The sequence below is a fragment of the Seriola lalandi genome, unplaced genomic scaffold, assembly GCF_002814215.2.
Source record: "Seriola lalandi dorsalis isolate HSWRI2012SDOR001 ecotype SW California unplaced genomic scaffold, Sedor1 jcf7180002054581, whole genome shotgun sequence".
NCBI lineage: Eukaryota > Metazoa > Chordata > Actinopteri > Carangiformes > Carangidae > Seriola > Seriola lalandi.
In genome coordinates this window covers 2,379,984-2,398,722 of record NW_019525134.1, presented here as the reverse complement: position 1 = coordinate 2,398,722, position 18,739 = coordinate 2,379,984, and the positions used below count along the sequence as shown (strand labels likewise).

The 18,739-nt window shown below is 42.3% G+C and overlaps 2 protein-coding genes across 4 annotated transcripts in view; one reads left to right on the top strand and one right to left on the bottom strand.

The window, feature by feature from the left end:
• The window catches only part of zswim7 (zinc finger, SWIM-type containing 7), a 17,766-nt gene extending 10,179 nt beyond the window's left edge, over nt 1–7,587 (top strand). For both annotated transcript variants that reach the window (XM_023418355.2, XM_023418354.2), the window contains exons 4-6: nt 2,117–2,221; nt 3,685–3,802; nt 4,927–7,587. In XM_023418355.2, coding sequence (XP_023274123.1) covers nt 2,117–2,221; nt 3,685–3,795 — 216 coding nt within the window. In that variant the 3' untranslated portion in view covers nt 3,796–3,802; nt 4,927–7,587. The remainder of the gene's footprint in view (nt 1–2,116; nt 2,222–3,684; nt 3,803–4,926) is intronic.
• adora2b (adenosine A2b receptor) lies at nt 4,165–18,739 on the bottom strand. 2 transcript variants are annotated; one of them, XM_023418352.2, is made up of 3 exons: nt 18,562–18,739; nt 17,963–18,417; nt 4,165–7,333 (listed from the first exon to the last, which is right to left on the bottom strand). In XM_023418352.2, the coding sequence occupies exons 2-3, from the start codon at nt 18,280–18,282 to the stop codon at nt 6,601–6,603; spliced, it is 1,053 nt and encodes a 350-aa protein (XP_023274120.1). In that variant the 5' UTR covers nt 18,283–18,417; nt 18,562–18,739; the 3' UTR covers nt 4,165–6,600. The 2 variants fall into 2 exon arrangements, with proteins under 2 accessions (XP_023274120.1, XP_023274121.1); XM_023418353.2 differs by having other exon boundaries at nt 17,963–18,739.

The window sequence follows — 18,739 nt, the reverse complement described above, 5'->3', positions numbered from 1 at the left end:
ATCGTTGTAAATAGAATGTCTTTGGTTGAACAAAACAAGCACTTTTATTATTTTTTTGACTTCTCTGATCAGAAAGTGTGCGCTGTCTGTGAGGCGGTGAAAGGAGCAGTTGAGATGATGACGTGCTGATGTGAGCGCCTGGTTATGACGAGCAGCAGCTACAGAGCCCCTCCAATTTATTTTATCCTTTCTCCAGCAGTGTTAGTTGACCAAACCATTCTCCTGTCTGGAATGGAAAACAGAAAGCTTGAAAGCTTTTTAGCACTTGAAGGAAATCGTCGGTTCTTGAATGGAATAAACAACCAAAGCCTCAGAAGTCAAGATAAAGACATCATATCAGTACATATACAAGGGCTGTGTATCTCAGTGTATTCCCAGAACTTTAAATTTCCTAGAAGCCCTGTTTGTGGTGTGAAACCCGTGGACAGAGGGCCGTCCAAACTAATGGTCCTCTTGCTCATAATGGCTTCCCGAGAAGTATTCCCCAGAGAGCCAGTATTTCAGGCTGGAAGGAGCCAGAGCATTGCTGAGGCTTGAACTCTCACTGCTCCATCTGCAGCCACTGAATGGCAGTTCTTGATGTATAGTGTTTGTTGAGGAAATCTGGATCCCTGCCAGGCAGTGGAAGCCTACAGTTTGTGTGTCTGTTGGTGACATTAGCTGCCAGCTTTGCAGTGTGAACTGCAGCAGAGCCACATAATATATGAAGCCAGCAGACAACAAAAAGGACCCGAGTGTGAGCTGGTTTTTAATAAACTTGGCGCTTTAGAAACTGTAGAGGTCCTTGGCTTGGTCCTCACAGTTTCCCTGCTTTTGTCCCCATCCTGCTGTGTATGATGCTTTATTCATCTTTACCGAGGAGTTTTAAGCCCATGTAATTGTCTCTGGTGCCTTATTTATAATGAAGTGTCACATTGAACAAATGAGGTGTTTTTACTTTAGTAGGTCACGGAGAAAGGTAATTTATCGGAGCTCCGGAGAGTAATGGAGCCTGCTCTCACATCTTGGGGAGCATTAGTTATTGTGAAGTGTCAAACTAATCCACTGACTTAATGTCCTCATGTGTCATGTGCATGAGGACGAGACTTAAATCACTGTCTATAGCTGGAGTGAGCGGCAGCACTGTGGGCAGGCGGTGCTGTCAGCCAAGGCCATTAGACGACACATACAGGTTGTTTAAAAATGCATCGCTTCTATCTCGTCCCCTCCAAATAACTAATTTGAAATGATGAGGTTGATGCAACCTCACCTTCAACTGAACCACTGTTCTGTCACTTTTTTATGAAACATTTAAAAGATGAGTCCAAAGAACAGAGTTAAGTCAGTGTGTAAAGGACTCACATGTGACTCTGCAGGCTGGAGATCACAGCTTACAATCATCATAACTTCTGGTGACGTTAGCTGGTGTAGTGACACCGAAACAGTGACGCAGTATATGAATGGATGTCTTCCAGCTGTGAATCAGAGGATGTGCTTATGTCTCAGTGAATTACCATGACTGCTGTCGTAATGTGTGAACGGTTTGATTTCACATGCGGAGCAGCTGCAGTGCTTGTGTCTAGATGACATCATCGCTTATCTTTTGTCTCTGCGGTGTAACTTAAGGACAAACTGGCTCAAATTCACAAAACATAGACCAATAGAAATTATATGAAAATTGAAAAAAGATGATTTGTTTTCACTTTAACATTAAGTGAGTTAGAGTTAGTTTCTTTTTACTGTTGGTGGAAGTCAAAGTAGCATGAATATAAGCAACGTGATTTAAAAAACACAGGGTGGGTAAATACTTCATGAAGTTGGATTTATGGTGAGATAGAGATTGTGACATTTGAGAAAAATGTTACACCTCAGCCTGCCGTGTCTGGACTTGTCCGACATTTGTGATACAGTAAAAAGTTTTTCCTTCATGCCTTTCCACAGTTTAACTCTCCACGGCTCCTCAGCTGCTCCGGCTGCAGCCAGGACAAACAGCCTGGTGATCATGTTTGATTGGTGAATCTCCTCCCTCATGAAGACACAACTGACGCTTGTCTCTGTGTGTATGATCTTTCACACACAAGTTGTATTATTATATTATATTATATATTTGAATGTACTTTGCATGAATCTGTTGCAGGTAATGGGAGGCTCCGGACGTTTGTACACTTGCTTTGTGTCCTGCCACTATTGTCCGTGCCCAGCCTTCGCCTACACCGTGCTCCGCAGAAATGAAGGCCTGCTGGTGAGTCTCATACAAACTGTTACGCTCAGTTTGGGCTGAAAATGGAGCCTCACTCTATTTTTGGTACCAACCAAACATCCGAAGCTTGGTCTGACTCATATTGTTCTTTCCTTTGATCAGACAGTTTCTAAATAATTTTGCCAGTTTGTTCTCTTATCGATCATATCTGCACTGGTAATGAAACAGTCATACACGTCTCTGTTGGGTTTGACTTTTGTCAGAACACATAACGTATACAGTTGCTTATTTACAGCCATTGCGTCTTGTCAGCCCAGCGTGTAAATCCTGGAGAAAACCATCGCCCAGTCAAAAGTGAGATGAAGAACACGTTGAAATGTGTGTAACAGATGTACTGTGGTGTGGCCGTGTTCTTGTCGGTCGCTGACCGGCTGTTTTTAACTACATATCTACAAGCAAACGACCTCAGCTCCCGCTCTGAGTATTAGAGGGACTCGTTTTCCCTGGAGGATGCTGCTAAAATCAGTGTGAGAAACAGAGCAGCAGCCAGAGACTCTCCATGAGTGGAGCTGATATCATTCCCCATGAAAACACACCGGAGACATAAAACAGTTCACTGCCTCATCAAACTCTTCGGCTACTTAAATAGCAAGCCAGATGACACTGGAGTCAATGGAGACTTCTGGTGGATGAGGTTTATGTAACTCTCTGGTCCCAAAGTCAGAACTATACGACACTCAGGAGACTCTTGAGTTTGACCATGCACTCTGCAGTGCTCCCCTGCTGGAGCCACTGTGCTCACTCAGGGGCCCTGCAGGTTCCAGCATGGCTGGATAAGGCCAGACCAGGTTCACACTGCTGATAAGGAGGTCAGAGGACAGATAAAGATGCTCGCCCACCAACAGCAGGCCGCCATGAGCTCATAAACTCAGCTGACAGGAGAAGCTAGTAAACAAACTTGTGTACCTTTGTCCTTTGTCTTAATGTTTATGTAACACACTGATCCACGGGCGCTGCTGTGGAGGAAATCTCATTTATAATGCATGGAACAGGCAGAGGGTGAAAACAAGTCAGTGATTAATTTTAATATTGATAATAATGAGAGGAGCGGGTTCAGTGACACATGCACACAGATACGCAACTGCAGGGCTGCTTGTCATTCAACACACACGTCAACGCCTGGACTTTCTTCTTATTCATCACACAAACACTCCATTTAAAAAATAACACACACTCATGCAACTTTCCTATTTGTAATTTCATGTTTATAATTTGATATAAATATTGGAAATCGTTCTGGTATTTGTTTGTGACCAATATTCTCAGACTGAGGATCAGTCTGTGGAAAATTTCCGGCAGGTCAGAACCAAACGGCTTCTTTCTAGTCTGGTGTTTACATGAGATCTTTGAATTTAAATCAGTGGAGTGCCATTAGGGCCGTGTCGTTAATCACTTTGGTGCCTGTGGTTATTTCATGAATCAGTGTCTGTGCTCTTTTCTCCCAGTGCAAACACGTCCTGGCTGCCTACCTTTGTCAGGCCCTGGGTGTAACGCAGGAGGAGAGCGTGTCAGATCAGCAGATGTCCAAGCTGCTCAGTGGGACAGCAGCACCCTGACACCCAGGTAGGTCCACTACCACGTACAGCAGCTGGACCAGCACACCTGGCCCCAAGGGGACACGATGGACCCTCCTGAATGAGGGCCCACATTTCAAACGCACATTTTGAGCCGCTGCAAAGAGGACGGACGCACGACCATGAATCCTCCTCTCTTGCATGTCTTTGTGAAAGATGCCAGATGTTGCTTTATTTATTTTTTCTTTAGTGGAGTTCTTTATCTGTTACCAAGGAAACGCCTCCTGTTGACTCAGGGTGCTGCTTTATTTTTAGGTTATTTTTATCTAAAAACATGAACATATTTCCATCTTGTAAGCACGAATTGTCGTATGATCTCAAATTGAGATTTTAGGAATAAAGACTGATCTGTAACAATATAAACATTACCTTTATTAACAAAATAATTCACCATACATACAGATTGCATCATGTTAAATAGCAGTATCAGTTTGCAGTTGTAGTTCTGTTGAATGAAAGAAAGAATGGCCTCTGGAAAGGTTGCACATCAGCTCGACCGCAGTGGATGTTTTTCCTGATTAGTAGCGACACTATAGCACACTGACAGATAGGTACTTCGGAATGAAAGGCAGGAATGTTGAAATAGATCAACTCGTTATTGTCCGTCTTAACCTTTTTAAAAATCGCAAAAGAAGGCAATAGTTTGACATCAATCAATAGCTTGTAGAAAGTCGGACACCTACAGTACTTATTTTTACACATCAGTCAACAAAGACAATAACACAACGTTACAGTGCAGTTACAGTGTAGATGTCTCCATTGGAATGTACTAAACCGTCGGCACACTCCTGTATTGTAGCCCTTGAAGTTAGATCAGAGGTGGGACACTGGACACAACAGCACGAGGGGAGAGAATGAAGCGCTCGACGTAGGAACGCTTGTTAAACACCAACACAACATGGTTCTCCGTCGCCAGTGAAGCACACACCAAGACAGGAAATAACCTTAAATGTCAGTGCAATGTGTTTTCGTTTGTGTAGTGATGGCTCTCAACAAAAACACCTTCATTTTCATTTTCTTCACATAAATTACAACACTCCAAAATAAAATAAAAAATACTCTTGCTTTGCTCTGATTAATTTCACCAGAGCTTTTTTTTTTGTGATTCATCAGCTCTCTGTCTTCAGTCTCAGAAGCTCAACAGGAACCTTCACAACAAGGCTGACCACCACACGGCAGCAGAGAACACACCAAGCATCAGGTGCTTGAAGATCTGACTCAGTGGAAAGGCAGTGCTGCAGCTGTGTTCCCTCAGACTGTCATGTTAAAGTATGAGCACCGCGGAGAGCAAAAGATTTGGACTCTGGACGTAGTCGTATGTCTTTGCTAGCACAGAGGGGGAAAAGAGTGTTACAGTATTAGCATTGTGATTAAATGAGTCTTCAGTGTTGTATGTTTTTAAAAATGAGCTGTTTTCTCAAAGGGAGCAGTTTGCCTCAGCTCAGTCAGTGACTTCAGCAGCTTCAGGAGGACTGACTGTACGAACAGCCTCAGGATCCCAGCTGAGACTATCGGGGGGGGGGGGTGTCAGCTGGAGTCCTAAGGCAAGTGACATTCATGTACAGCTAACTGAATCAAAGCACAGATTCTTTGTGTTATGTAAGCCACAAAATACATGTGTACCAGAAGCCTGGATGATGAGGAATAATTAATATAATCATAATCATTTAAATGGCGTTTTTACTTTTACAGTATGTCATCAGTTGGCTCAAAACAAAGCATCTGAAAACGCTCTGGTGAATCAGCACTTCCTGAGCTTTTGTCTGAAGAAACACGGGAATGATATGGAGCACCACTGCAGGTGTGTTTCTCTAAACTTCGACTTATTTCTGAGTCTGCGTGACTGAATCAAATCGTGCCGTTTGTGTTGGAGCCACAAGAACGCCATCCTCTGGATCACAGCCACAGAGGTCACGAGATTATTTTGTCTACGCTTGTGGCCCTGAGAGATGATTCATGGGACAGGAAAAGCATTTCTTTTTTTCTTGCATTTTTCCCCTTCTAGTTTAGTTTTTGGCAATTTTCAATAAGCAGGCGTGTCTGTGTGTGGACCGCCGCCTCCCTCCGCCTGCGTCGTTTTGTGGAGGAGTTACTAGAGCAGCGGCAGGGACACCTGCAAAGACTGAAGCAGCAGCTCGAGAACATTTCTGTTTTACAAAGATATGTATTCTCCTTATCTGTCTCCTACTTTGGATATTGATATGAAAAATACCTCCTCTAATAATCAAATAAAAGATAAAGAAAATCTATATATAGAGCCTGTGATGATCATGAGTATGAATGTGGGATGTAGACTACTAATATTGTACCTTTCTAGGTGCACAAATACAGATCTCACCACACAAAGTTTTTTGATCTTTACATTCTCAAAGAAAAGGTCTTGTAATAAATAAATAAACACTGGCACTGAATGTTGACAATATAAAATAGCAGGGCAAAGAAGGAGTGTCTGGAGTTGTAACAGGGTGGATTCAGAATGATAAATAGCAGTTTAAGTTTGGATCCTGTTCACAGTCCTACAAATCCAGTTAGCTTCATCAGGTTTTTTTTAAATCAAAAATCCTTCACAATACAAAAGTTACGTAAGACGACAACAACATTTCACTGCTCGACCCCTGATACTTGACACAGTTCATAAATAAATGTCCACATTCAAGGCGCGTTTAACATCGGTTCATCCTCGCATATCATACCCTTGTTCTGTAAACATTAGAAACCGCAGTGGAAATAAAATTCAAGACTGAAACAACAGAGCTGACATATAATACTCCTCCTCAGTACGACTCTCTATAGCAGAGGGTCGATGGTCATGTGGATTTGGTCTCTGTTGCGTCTGCTGCCGTTGGAGCTGAGGTACAGCTCCTCCCTGCGGCACAGGAAGTGCTGGGCCAGGATCTTGCGGAAGGTGTTCCTGAAGTCCTGGATGCGGTAGGCGTAGATGATGGGGTTGACCGCAGAATTGGCATGAGACATAATGATGGCCATGTACATGACGACCTCCGGCTTCTTCAGCTCCTGGTAGAACAGCGTGAGGCAGTTGAGGATGTGGACGGGCAGCCAGCAGATAGCGAACAGTCCCACGATAATGGAGAGGGATTTGGCGGCCCGGATCTCCTTCTGCAGCAGCCCGTGGTGATGGCTGTCCCCGTTGCCCACGCACTTGAGCTCGATCTGTCTCAGCTGCTTCCTGGCCACAGTGAAGATCTTCAGGTAGATGCCCAGCATGATGAGCAGCGGCAGCAGCACACAGACAAAGAAATTAAAATAGACCATGTAGTCCATGTCCACCACACTCTCAAAGAAGCAATGGAGCTTGCAGCTCTTTAGCAAGTCCCCTCTGCCGCTCGGCCCCTGCGTGAGGCCAGTGTTTGTAGTGTTGTCCGTCCTGGAGCTGTTCCCCGTGCAACCGAAGTGCTTCCGGTTCCAGCCAAAGAAAGGGATGAGGCCAATGACAAAGGAGAGGATCCATAAAATAGCAATGATTTCTCTGGCGGTCTTTCCTGTCATTAACTCCTTGTACCTAGAGAAACACAGCAGAGGTTAGTGTCTGTACAATGTCTCCAATGTGGAAGTGTGAACATGTATGAAACAGTGTCTCTGGTGCTTTTTCTGTGATTCAGTTTAACAATCTTCTGATGTAAACATTTGCCCATGTATGACTCATGATCTGCAGATGACCTTAACCTTTTTCATTTTCTCTCAAAATCCCAGCAGCACTCAACGTTAGCTGACTGTGTATCTGTCCAATAAACGACACACTGGAGAATCAGACAATGTGAATCTTTACTTCTGCTCATAGAAAGCGAACAGCTGTCGACGTGGCCTAATGCGTCAGTCAGACAATCAGGATAGTCAAGTGTGAAAGTGCATTGTTGTGGTTTGTTGCATTGAAGTGACGTAGGAAAATAACAACTTTGTCTTTTTGTAAACCAAACATCCGGAATTAACAATAACACAAAGACAAGAAGTTCGGCTCGTGGTTGGATCCAAAACATACACAACCAAAGAATAAAACATTAATGCAGTGAAATGAGATCTTGACAGTCGTCAGCCTTGTTTTTGAAAAAGCTGCCAAATAGATTTTTACAATGTTTTCTTCGTGCAGTGGTGGAAGAAGTATCAGTACACCTCACTGTGAAGATGCTCCATCACAAATAATGTCCTGCATTCAAACTCTTAAGGTACAGAAGTATTGTCAGCAAAGTGTAATTAAGTTATCAAACACAGAGCAGTCACTCGGCAGCTGAGTTCCCCTTGTCATGGTGTTACATTATTCTTAAATAGTGGATTATGATTAATATGAGCAGCAGGTTGAGGCAAAGCTAATTTTAACTATTTCATATGTGTTCAGTATTTCAACCTATGATGGTGCATCATATTTTATAAGTTCTTTCTGTTCTGTTAAGGTGTGACTTAAGGTGGTGAACTTTATACGTGCTGGTTGCATTCTGTAACTGTGGTTAGCTGTTTCCCCCTGTTTCCAGTCTTTATGCTAAGCTAAGCAAAGATAACTAGATGCTGGCTGTAGATTCGTATTTAGTTTACAGACACGAGAGAGGGATTGATTTTCTCATCTCACTCTAAGTAAAAAAAAAAAAGCACATTACTAAAATGTCCAACTCTTTTATCTGAAGCCCTGCAGTGGATGATTCATCGAGTCTATCGGATGAACAGTGGAAAGAAAGCATTTATGTATAAATGAGTCTTAAAATATGATCAGAGCTTCCTCTGAATTACAATTATGAACAAACACAATCTATTTTAAGTGATGACACCCAAATCAGTTTTGTTTTTGTCTATATTTAAATAAAAAAAAATCCCCTCAGTTCATCCTCTCACCCTGACACAGACCCTGACATGTGACTCAGAGGGTGGAAACTACACCCTCAGTTCAATTAAAAAAAGTACACAGCTTGTAAATGCAACAATAAAAGATAAACACACATAGTTGCAGGCAGTTACACCCCTATAACTCTACCAGTCATTTCAACTTTCCATGTAATCATCTAACTACAACAGCAACACATAGGCCTGTTTCACCCTGAACACATTATCAGCTGCAAAATGAAAACATTAAGGGTGCTGCTATCTGACTCCATCGCACATCCTGCTGCGCTTCAACTAGTACAACAAACACGGCGCTGAAATGACACACACATCTGCTTTAGGTGTGATGTAGGTTAACTGTCTGCATCTACATTCAGAAGCTGTGAGCAGGAGTTTACCAGAGCAAACCCACAGAGCGTGAACGTGTGAAAATGAAAGAAGCCACTGAAACACTTAGAGACTTTTTTTGATTTTCACTTTTTCCTCTGTCTCGACTTCGTGCTGTTTAGATCCTGAACTGATTTCGTGTGTTTCCCGTAGAGCCATCGCCTGACTGACATATGAAAGGAAATCCTCAACAGCAGGTGCATGGCGGCTGCGTGTTCAGATGCAGAGCTGATTCGGTCTGCCGGTCCCCGCCATATGAACAGTGCCTGAAGCAAAATTAACTGTTTCCTCAAAGTGTTTCAGGCGAGAGACCGCATGGTCATGACTCATACAGATGTGTACAGGAGTGCGGTCACACACACACACACACACACACACTGAGCTGGAGGTGCCACAAGTAATCCATCTGACGTCTACTTACATGATCACATTATGTCACAAGTTAAAGTTCAGTAACACTTTGTTTAATGATGGAACAATCATTAGTGAATGATTAATAAAAACATTTTCATACATTAATCTGTTATGTTATTAACAAGCCATTTGCCAAGTAAATTGTAAATGACTAATAACTGTTATGATAGTGAATATGAATATGAATGAATATTTTTACACGCCATTCGATCACTAAACACTGACTTGTTAACGGATGGGTTCACAGTTTTTCAAAATAATACTCAAATGCTCACATGTACGTGTACGATGAAGGAGTTAATGGTGACTAATCAAACTTCCTGTCCACAGTGGAGGTGAAAAGATGGAGGCCAAAACCCGCAGCTCTTGTTCTCGGCTTAAATACGGAATAAAGTTCAGCTGACTGAATATGAAGCTTCATATGAGTCTGAGCGAGGGGGGATCACTTCACAGCTCCTATGGACAGGATGAATTATATCTGTTTGAATGTGGGAATGAGAGAACTGAACTGAAGCCTTGACCGACTGAGTCATCCACCTCCTGAACACCACCGTCACCTACCTGTGGCTGACCAGCATCTACCTGAACCGGCTGTGCATCACTGTGGTGTTTCACTTCACTGTATCACTGTGCGCTCTCACATCCTTCAACAAAACTATCAGACATACGGTGAGCAGTGGAGGGAGATCGCAGCAGACGCAGACACGGACTCAGTGGGCCACAAATAGACTATGACTAAGATAAACTGAGGAACTGGTCGCGCTACTTCAAGAAGAAACATTCACCTCATGCAGAAAAAGATTAAAGAAACTGCTGATAAGTGAGAAACAGAACAACATTGTTTGGAAACAATGTGTTCAGCAGTAAATGCTTTCTTTTTCAGTGTTGGAAAATGATTTCTCAGGATTATACCTTGACTTGTTCAGATACATAAACATGAAATCCCCTTTTTTGAACCAGTTTGCTGATGTAAATACAATCCACACCCATGGACTGACAGGTGTTCTACACGTAGGTAGGTGTAGATAGTGTCAGGACAGAAAACGTCACCTAGTGCAACAATATCACTTTCTCTCTGTGTTTTTGATGAGAAGCCATGTGCAGCTGTGGCTACACAAGATAAAATCATCAACTGTTGGTTTTGGTCTCATCACAGTGCTTTATAAAGAAAACTATAAAACCAGTCTCATCCTTTAAAAAGCTGTGAGAGATGAGTGAAGCCAGGCTGTGAGGAAGTGGGTTCAAACTGCAGCAAACGCCTCTGACTCAAAGGGCAAAGGCAGGAAATTGCTGCCATCTAAGTCCTGGTTTCACATGCAGAGAATTTGCCAGTAAAATGAAAGTTGTTAGTCAAACATGGCTTCATAATGATTAACCCCGTCCTCCTCTGAGAGGGAAACAGCCCTGGGTTCTAGTAATTACGACAATCCCAACAGTCAATTATTCATGAGTGGCGTGCGGGTCCAGCCTCCGTCCTGCGACTCTGCTCCAGGGAGGCGAGCAGGTCGACCCAGGGGCCATGAATAATACAGACCTCTGCCCATGGGTGGGGTGGGGGGGGCTTCAGAGCTCACATGTACAGCAGGCAGCACAGGGTTCGTTTTCTAGAGGGTCCATCTCCTGCTCATCGCCTCCCACTCTCTCTCTCTCTCTCTCTCTGTCTTTGGAGGGAAGGAGTGAGCAAGAGGCTGAATGGATTAGCTCTGGCATGACGACAGCACGCTGGCATCTATCTTTGTTTTGCTTTCTTTCTCCATACATCCCTTCTCTTCTCTGTGCGGCTGTGCTTCCGCCTGGGGCTGCAGACCTTTGCCAGGCCGCAAACACAACCACACACACACACACACGCACACATACACTCAATCTTCACAACGTCTGCTTAAATATCCGGCAGGGTCCGCAGCTCAGCTACAAACACAATCAAGCATGTGCCCATTCACACTGACAACACAAGGGGATTTTATTCTGGAATGTCTTTGCATTATATATTTAGTTTAGGAGTGTCTCTCTAAAAAAAACAAGCTGCATTAAAACCACAAATGCAAGTTGACACGTATTTGAATATGTAAAACTGTCACGCTCCAATTTGTGTGAGAGTTGTTTTGACAGAAAATAGACAGGAAAATTTGATATAATATCTGTACATTTTCATGGAGAGATGGAGTGTAACAGCGCTTCTAGCTGTGAAGCTCAACTACTTCCCTGATAATCTATTTTTTTCATAAATAATAATAATCAACTTTGCTTGAAAATGTCTAAAAATGCCCTTTCCTGCAATCTTTAGAAAAGTCATGAAAAAAAATCCAACATCTGCCCCTTAAACTGGATCTGGACCAAATTTTTTAATGGGTTCTTCCCCCGTCCATGATCCATCCCTCCACCAAGTTTGGTGCAAATCAGTAGTTTTTGTGTAATCCTGCTGACAAACTGACTGACTGACTGACTGACTGACTGACTGACTAACAAACTAACTGACTAACTGACTGACTGACTGACTAACAAACTAACTGACTAACTGACTGACTGACTGACTGACTGACTGACAAACTAACTGACTAACTAACTGACTGACTGACTAACTAATTAACTAACTGACTGACTGACTGACTAACTAACTAACTAACTAACTAAGTAGAATGGAAAACAGAGAGAGCGCGAACCTCCTCCAAGGCTAATGTGAAACAATCAAATCAAATTTATTTATAGAGCACATTTAAAAAACAGCTGATCAAAGTGCTGCACACCAGGAAAACACAATCAACACAGAGAATCAAAGTCAATCACAGACACTAAAACAGCACGACAAAAACAAGCAAGCAGACCTGACTGATCTTGGCTCAAAGGCTAATGAGAATAAAACTGTTTTTAGGCGAGAGTTGAAGGAGTGGATGGATGGGGCGGATCTGATTGACCTGGGCAGGTTATTCCACAGTGTGGAGGCCATGACTGAGAAATCACAGTCACCTCTGTGTTTAAGGTGAGTGCGAGGGAGGGTGAGGAGGCCCATGTCCGACGATCTGAGGGGCCAGGATGTGGTTAAGGGGGTTGAAAGGATCTGTGATGAGGGGAGGGGCTAATCCATTGAGCGCTTTAAAAACATACAGCACAACCTTAAAATCTATCCTAAAGCGAATTGGGAGCCAATTAAGACAAGCCAGGACATTGTGTGACATTTTGTCATAATTGCTGTAAAGGCTTGAGTTATGGCTACAAAAGTGTTTTCTGAGGTCACCATGACCTTGACCTTTGATCTTTGACCACCAAAATCTAATCAGTTCCTCCTTGAGTCCAAGTCAATGTTTGTACCAATTTTGAAGAAGTTCCGTCAAGGCCACGAGAATGGGATGGTCAACCTGAAAACAATATGTCTCCAGCTCTGACTGTCGCCGGCCTGGAGGAATAAAAAATCGAATTCATACTAAATGATCCGGACCTGTCCCAAAATCTAATGGGTTCTTCCCAGGCCCATGCCCCCTCCCTCCACCAAGTTCGCTGCAAATCGGTTCAGTACTTTCTGCTGACAGATAAACAGATGCAGGTGAAAACATAACTTGGAAGTAATAAAACCTAACAAAGAAAGAACAATATGGTCAGGTTTTACAGCCCCTTCAGGCTGGAGAGACTTCGTCTTGCTCTGAGGAAATGGTCAGTTCTGTGTCGCTGTGATAATAGCAATCAGTGTTGTTTTAACCCAAGGGTGTAGATTTGGTCTCAACATTGGTAGAGATGCAACAATCCCGCCCCACCACCCCTCGAAAACAAAGAGATTGGCTTTTTAATGCCATCAACAAAACTGTTTATTGCAGTGTTTATCGCAAATGTAATATATTTACATGTGTTGAATATCCATATATGAAATATATGTGCATATGAAGTAAAATCATATATGTATTTATGTATAGCATATATATGTAAAAATTACATATGAAACCTGGTAGAAATTGGAACAATATCATGTATTGACATATATGTCTAGCTAATAGAAACATGTATTTTAGTATGTCTGTATATTATCTATGTAACATAAATATATATCCATCCCAAAGCCTGTCGGTATATGTTCATTATATATGTAAATATAAAAGATAAACGTATGTTTAAATTTATTGAGGAATTATTGAGAAAATGATATACAAACATGTAGAATTTTAATAATCATGTTGTTTTAATAAAGTTTTACTGGGTATTTCACAAACCTGCATGAACTTATATCTTCATATATCCAAAGGATGTATACATGTCAAAATAATATATCCTCTTATATGTCACACATATGATAACATCACTTTTGATATAGGGATATATATGTCATATATATGTCATGAGTCATAGTATAGTAAGGCATGAAAACATCATAGAACAGTAAAGAAAAAATTTTCATGTCATGAAAATAATGTGCAGGTCTTTGGATTGCGGGAAGTAGCTAGAGTACCCGGACAGAACCCATGCAGACATAAAGAGAACATGCAAAATTCACAAAGATGGTCCAAGGCGGTGTTCAAACTGAGAGCATTATGAGGCAACAGTTGCAAGCACTTCACTACGGTGCCACCCCATAAATATAGTCATAGTATAGTAAGGCATTAAATGTTAAAAAAAAACGTAATAGTATAGTAGGGCATAAAATGTCAAAAAACGTCATAGTAGTAAGTATAAGTATAGTAAGTATAAGTATAGTAAGGCATTAAATGTTAAAGACATCATGTTAAAAAAAACGTCCTAGTATAGTAAGGCATTAAATTAAAAAAAAAATGTCATCGTATAGTAAGGCATAACATGTTATAGTACAGTAAGGCATAAAATGTTAAAAAACGTCATAGTATAGTAAGGCATAAAATGTCATAGTATACTAAGGCATTAAATGTTATAAAAATGTCATAGTATAGTAAGGCATAAAATGTTATAAAAATGTCATAGTATACTAAGGCATAAAATGTTATAAAAACATCACAGTATAGTAAGGCTTAAAAATGTCAAAAAAACGTCATAGTATAGTAAGGCATAAAACGTCATAAAACTAATGTGCATGTCTTTGGATTGCGGGAGGAAGCCGGAGTACCCAACTACCCATGCAGGCATAGGACGCACATGCAAAATGCACAACGGTCCCAGGTGGGGTTCGAACCAAGAACCCTTGCATTTTGTAAGGCAACAATTACAACCACTGCACTACGGTAGCACGCCATATATATAATCATAGTATACTAAGGCATAAAAATGTCACAGTGAAGTAAGGCATGTTGACATTTTCATGGGACTTTTCGACAGAAATTAAACTCATACTTTGGTATATCCACTGTTTTATGTTTAGTCCTGCTAGCAACCTGACTGCTAGCTTGTAGAAGACAGAAGCCAGTGTTAGCTCGCTAGTTAATGCTAGCTAACATGGATAATTAACATCAGTTGACATTTTTCTGGTGACGTTAGGTACCACTGTGATATTCTCACCCGACGTCAGCCTTCAGATAGCCCTTCAGTTAATCAAATGCTAGCATGCCTAAATCGGTTGTCTCGGAGACGTAGCCTCTTGGAGGTCACACTAATATAACTTCACTCCAAACATAGTAGGGACAATTCTGTCCTCCCAAAATATTGGTAGGGACATGTCCCTACTCTCCATATGCAAACCTACGCCCTTGGTTTAACCCGTCACCTCCATCACCTTCCATTTCCACAGCTGTCTGTGTAAAACACCCTCACAGACCAGACAAATTAAAAGGACAAACCTGAGTAAATGAATGCTCAAATATAACAAATTCTGATGCTTCTATACAGGGGACAAGGATTTACTGAACAGCTTGATAAAATCTGAATCATATACTTGTGAATGACCTGATCTCAACCCAACTGACAGCACTCTATACTGTTGAGTCCATACAAAAGGCTCAACCCGGGAGTCAGTTAGCTTAGCTTAGCATAAAGACTGGAAGCAGGGGGGAGCAGCTAGCCTGGTGTTGAATAAAATACCCCACCAACACCTCTGAAGCTAATTAACACAATATACCACTCTCTATCTGTCTCTTTTATATCTCTTGATCCATACACAAACTAAAATGTAAAAACAATATGTAGTTTTACATGCCACTGTATTTCTTGGTAACTAGTGGCTGGGCAAAGTAACTTCCTCAGCTTCGACACCCACAGAGAAATAACTACACCACATAACCCATAATAAAACCAGAACAGATTCAACAAACACACAACATGTAAATCAGTGGGCGGTAGCGGTGCTGAGGACAGGCTAGCTCCTGTCTCCCTGTTTCCTGTCATCATTATGATGAGCTAAGCTAACGGTCTGCTGTCTGTAGCTTCGCATTGGATACACAGACATGAGGGTGGTGTCAATCCTCTCATCTAACCTTCAGGAAAAATAAATAAATAAGTGTATTTCCTTAAATGTTGATTTCATTACTGTTGTCAGTCAGTCTATGTCAAACTGTAAAACCCACACACACCATAAATCACACACTGATATCAAGTCCTCAAACCTTGTTCCTACACACATTGTTAACCATTGTTAACATCTTACTGCACTTGTCCTCTATAGTCTCCACAGCTGATCCCAGGTCATTTCAGGACCCTAAAAGTCTGAGGACCACCTGGACCCTGTTTTCCCTTCATTATCCATGTGATTTCCATTCAGATCGATAAAATATGGGTCACTTGTTTGAACCCACCCCCACATGTGCTGAAACAAAGACAAGAAGACTCTTCAGCTGTCCATTAAAATGATGAAGCTGAAATGTGCTGAATCAGCAGCCTGAGGCGAGGTGATGCCCCATTCCCTCACCACAGCAAGGCAGCGCTGCTGGTGTGGGTGGGGACAATCCTTCTGTGGTGCGCGCTGTGCTAAAGGTTATTCGAAAGCTCCAACTGGACAGAGGGACAAAATAGCTGGAGGGTGTTTTTCTGAGAAATGCTAAAGGGGGGGACGGGGGCTCGAGGGGAGTGTTGAGTGTTTGTGTGGCTTCTCACGGGGTTTAAAACATCTGGCTCTGGCCTTTCACTTCTTCTAAAACCATCTGTGAAAACACTTTTATCTGAGAGAGATTCACAATCCCGAAGGGCTGCAGGACTGGCTGAACTCACACTAACACACACACACACTCACACACACGCACACACAACCACCCACACACACACCAGACACTGCTGCATGTAATTTGAGCTGAACATATACACACTGATCTTATTATCACGTGTGTGTATGTGTGTTTTGATGGTGGGAGTTGGGCTTTCAGAGGAAACTATAAAGTTTCATGTTGAAAACTTGTTACAGAGGCAGTTGTGAGAGGTTTACAGGCAGTTAAAGTCAGTCTTTTCTGTGTGAGGAGGTGTGTTAGGTTTGCTTTCCGTCCGTGGGTCAAAAATAGAAGCACAAATGGGGATTTTTTTACAAGCCACTTGTTTGGTGGCAGAAAACCTTCATCCCAGACTAGTGTCAAACTGTCCTTCCTTGCCAGTGTTTGAGTGTAATGGAAATGACAGCTAAACAGCTAAACAGCCGCTCAACATGAACAGCCCGCATACACACCCAGAGCCCACAACATTCACTCCACTGAATGTTGCCTTAAAATAAAAACTGTCAGCTCTCTGACACCGGTGAAAAAACAAACAACACTCCACCAGGAGACGGACGACTCCCAACTGATAATAAAGCTTCCTCATTTCACGGAAATATCAGGCAGCGTCTGCTTCTGTTTCTTCAGGCGGACTGTAGACGCACTCAGCGGCCGCACAGAGGATCTCTGTGGCCTTTGCCGTCAGGATCAATGGAGGTGACACACTGTGGTCAGGTATTGATCTGATATCTCAGCCTGAGGGGAGGAGGTGTCAGAGTACAAGCACCGACAGCCAGCTTCTTATCAGCTGAGGAAAATGATCTAAAATGATTCAAGTGCTCAGACCACAGATTTCTTGGGTTTGTGCTGTTGTAATAAGAGAGCCACTGCCACACATGTGAAGCTGACATGATCTAAAGCCTTTAGATTATAGAATCAAGGTTATAGAACAGACACTTCAAAGTGTCCCTAACTCCAGATTTAAATAATGTTTAGACGTATTAAGTGATTATCATTCCAAGTTTCAATATTAACGCTGCTATTTTTACACCAGACTCTAATCTCCGCAGTAAACTCATTCATGAGATCACAGAGCTGATACTGATCTTCCAGCTCCTGATTGGGATTATTTCTCAATGGTAACAGAGTGACAACATCTAGAGAGAATTATGTCCAGCTTCTTTATTTCTGCTTATTTAGCAGATTAACAAGAGATTAAACATGCAGGACACTTTCAGTTATAGTTACAGTGTTGTAGACAGATGAGTGGCTGGTTCAAGAACCAACTGGGTGGTTGAGACTTTAATTCAATTTGTTAGATTGGAAGAAAAATAAAATGAGAGGTGGAGACTGAACGTTCTCATCTAGGTTTCACTATTTTCCCCTTTGACTTCACAGAGTCTTCATAAGCTGCAGATTCATTTCACACCAGAGGTAAAATGAACACTCACAACACTCACCTTAGAGGAATTTTAACTGCCAGATATCTGTCAATAGCGATGGCAAGCAGACTGAAGATGGAGCTCTGTGTCAGTACCAAGACAAAACAGGCCAGGAACAGGCACCCATAGAAGTCCAGACTGATGCCGATGCTGATGGTTATGGCAAAAGGGATGGCGAGGCAACCGACCAGAATATCAGCCACAGCCAGGGACACCAGAAAATAGTTGGTAGCGTTCTTCAAAGTGGTGTTGATGGCGACAGCCCAGCAAACCAGTATGTTGCCGGATATGGAGAGAACAGCAATAACCACTTCAATCACGATGTATAACGTATTCATCTCAGCAAAGTGTGTTCAAGGACTAAAACCTGCAGACGGTAACCCACAACACTGTGTCTAGTCCCAGAGGAGTAAAAAAGTCTTTCTGCTATAATCCAGGAATATTCCACAAGTGTGAGCTGCACATCCAGCCATCTGCAGGAGAGAGAGAAATTACTTCATATCCATCTTGAGAAAAATGTTCCAGCATCAGAAAGTTGACAGAAGCTGTAGCTGCGCATTAAAGCTGAAGTTTGCGTCAAAACAGATGTAAAGTCACTGAACATGGTCTTCGCTCACCTTAATGAACCTGTACATCGTCTCTGGATGTTTTCACATCAACAGCGACCGATCTGTGGAGCATTTCAGCGGCATCTGTAGATCTGCGTCGGAGGCTCGGTGTCACACGACTAAACCCGCAACAGCAGTTTTGAAGTGGAGGGAGAAGCGCAAGAAAAAAAGGGGGGAAAAACTGAAT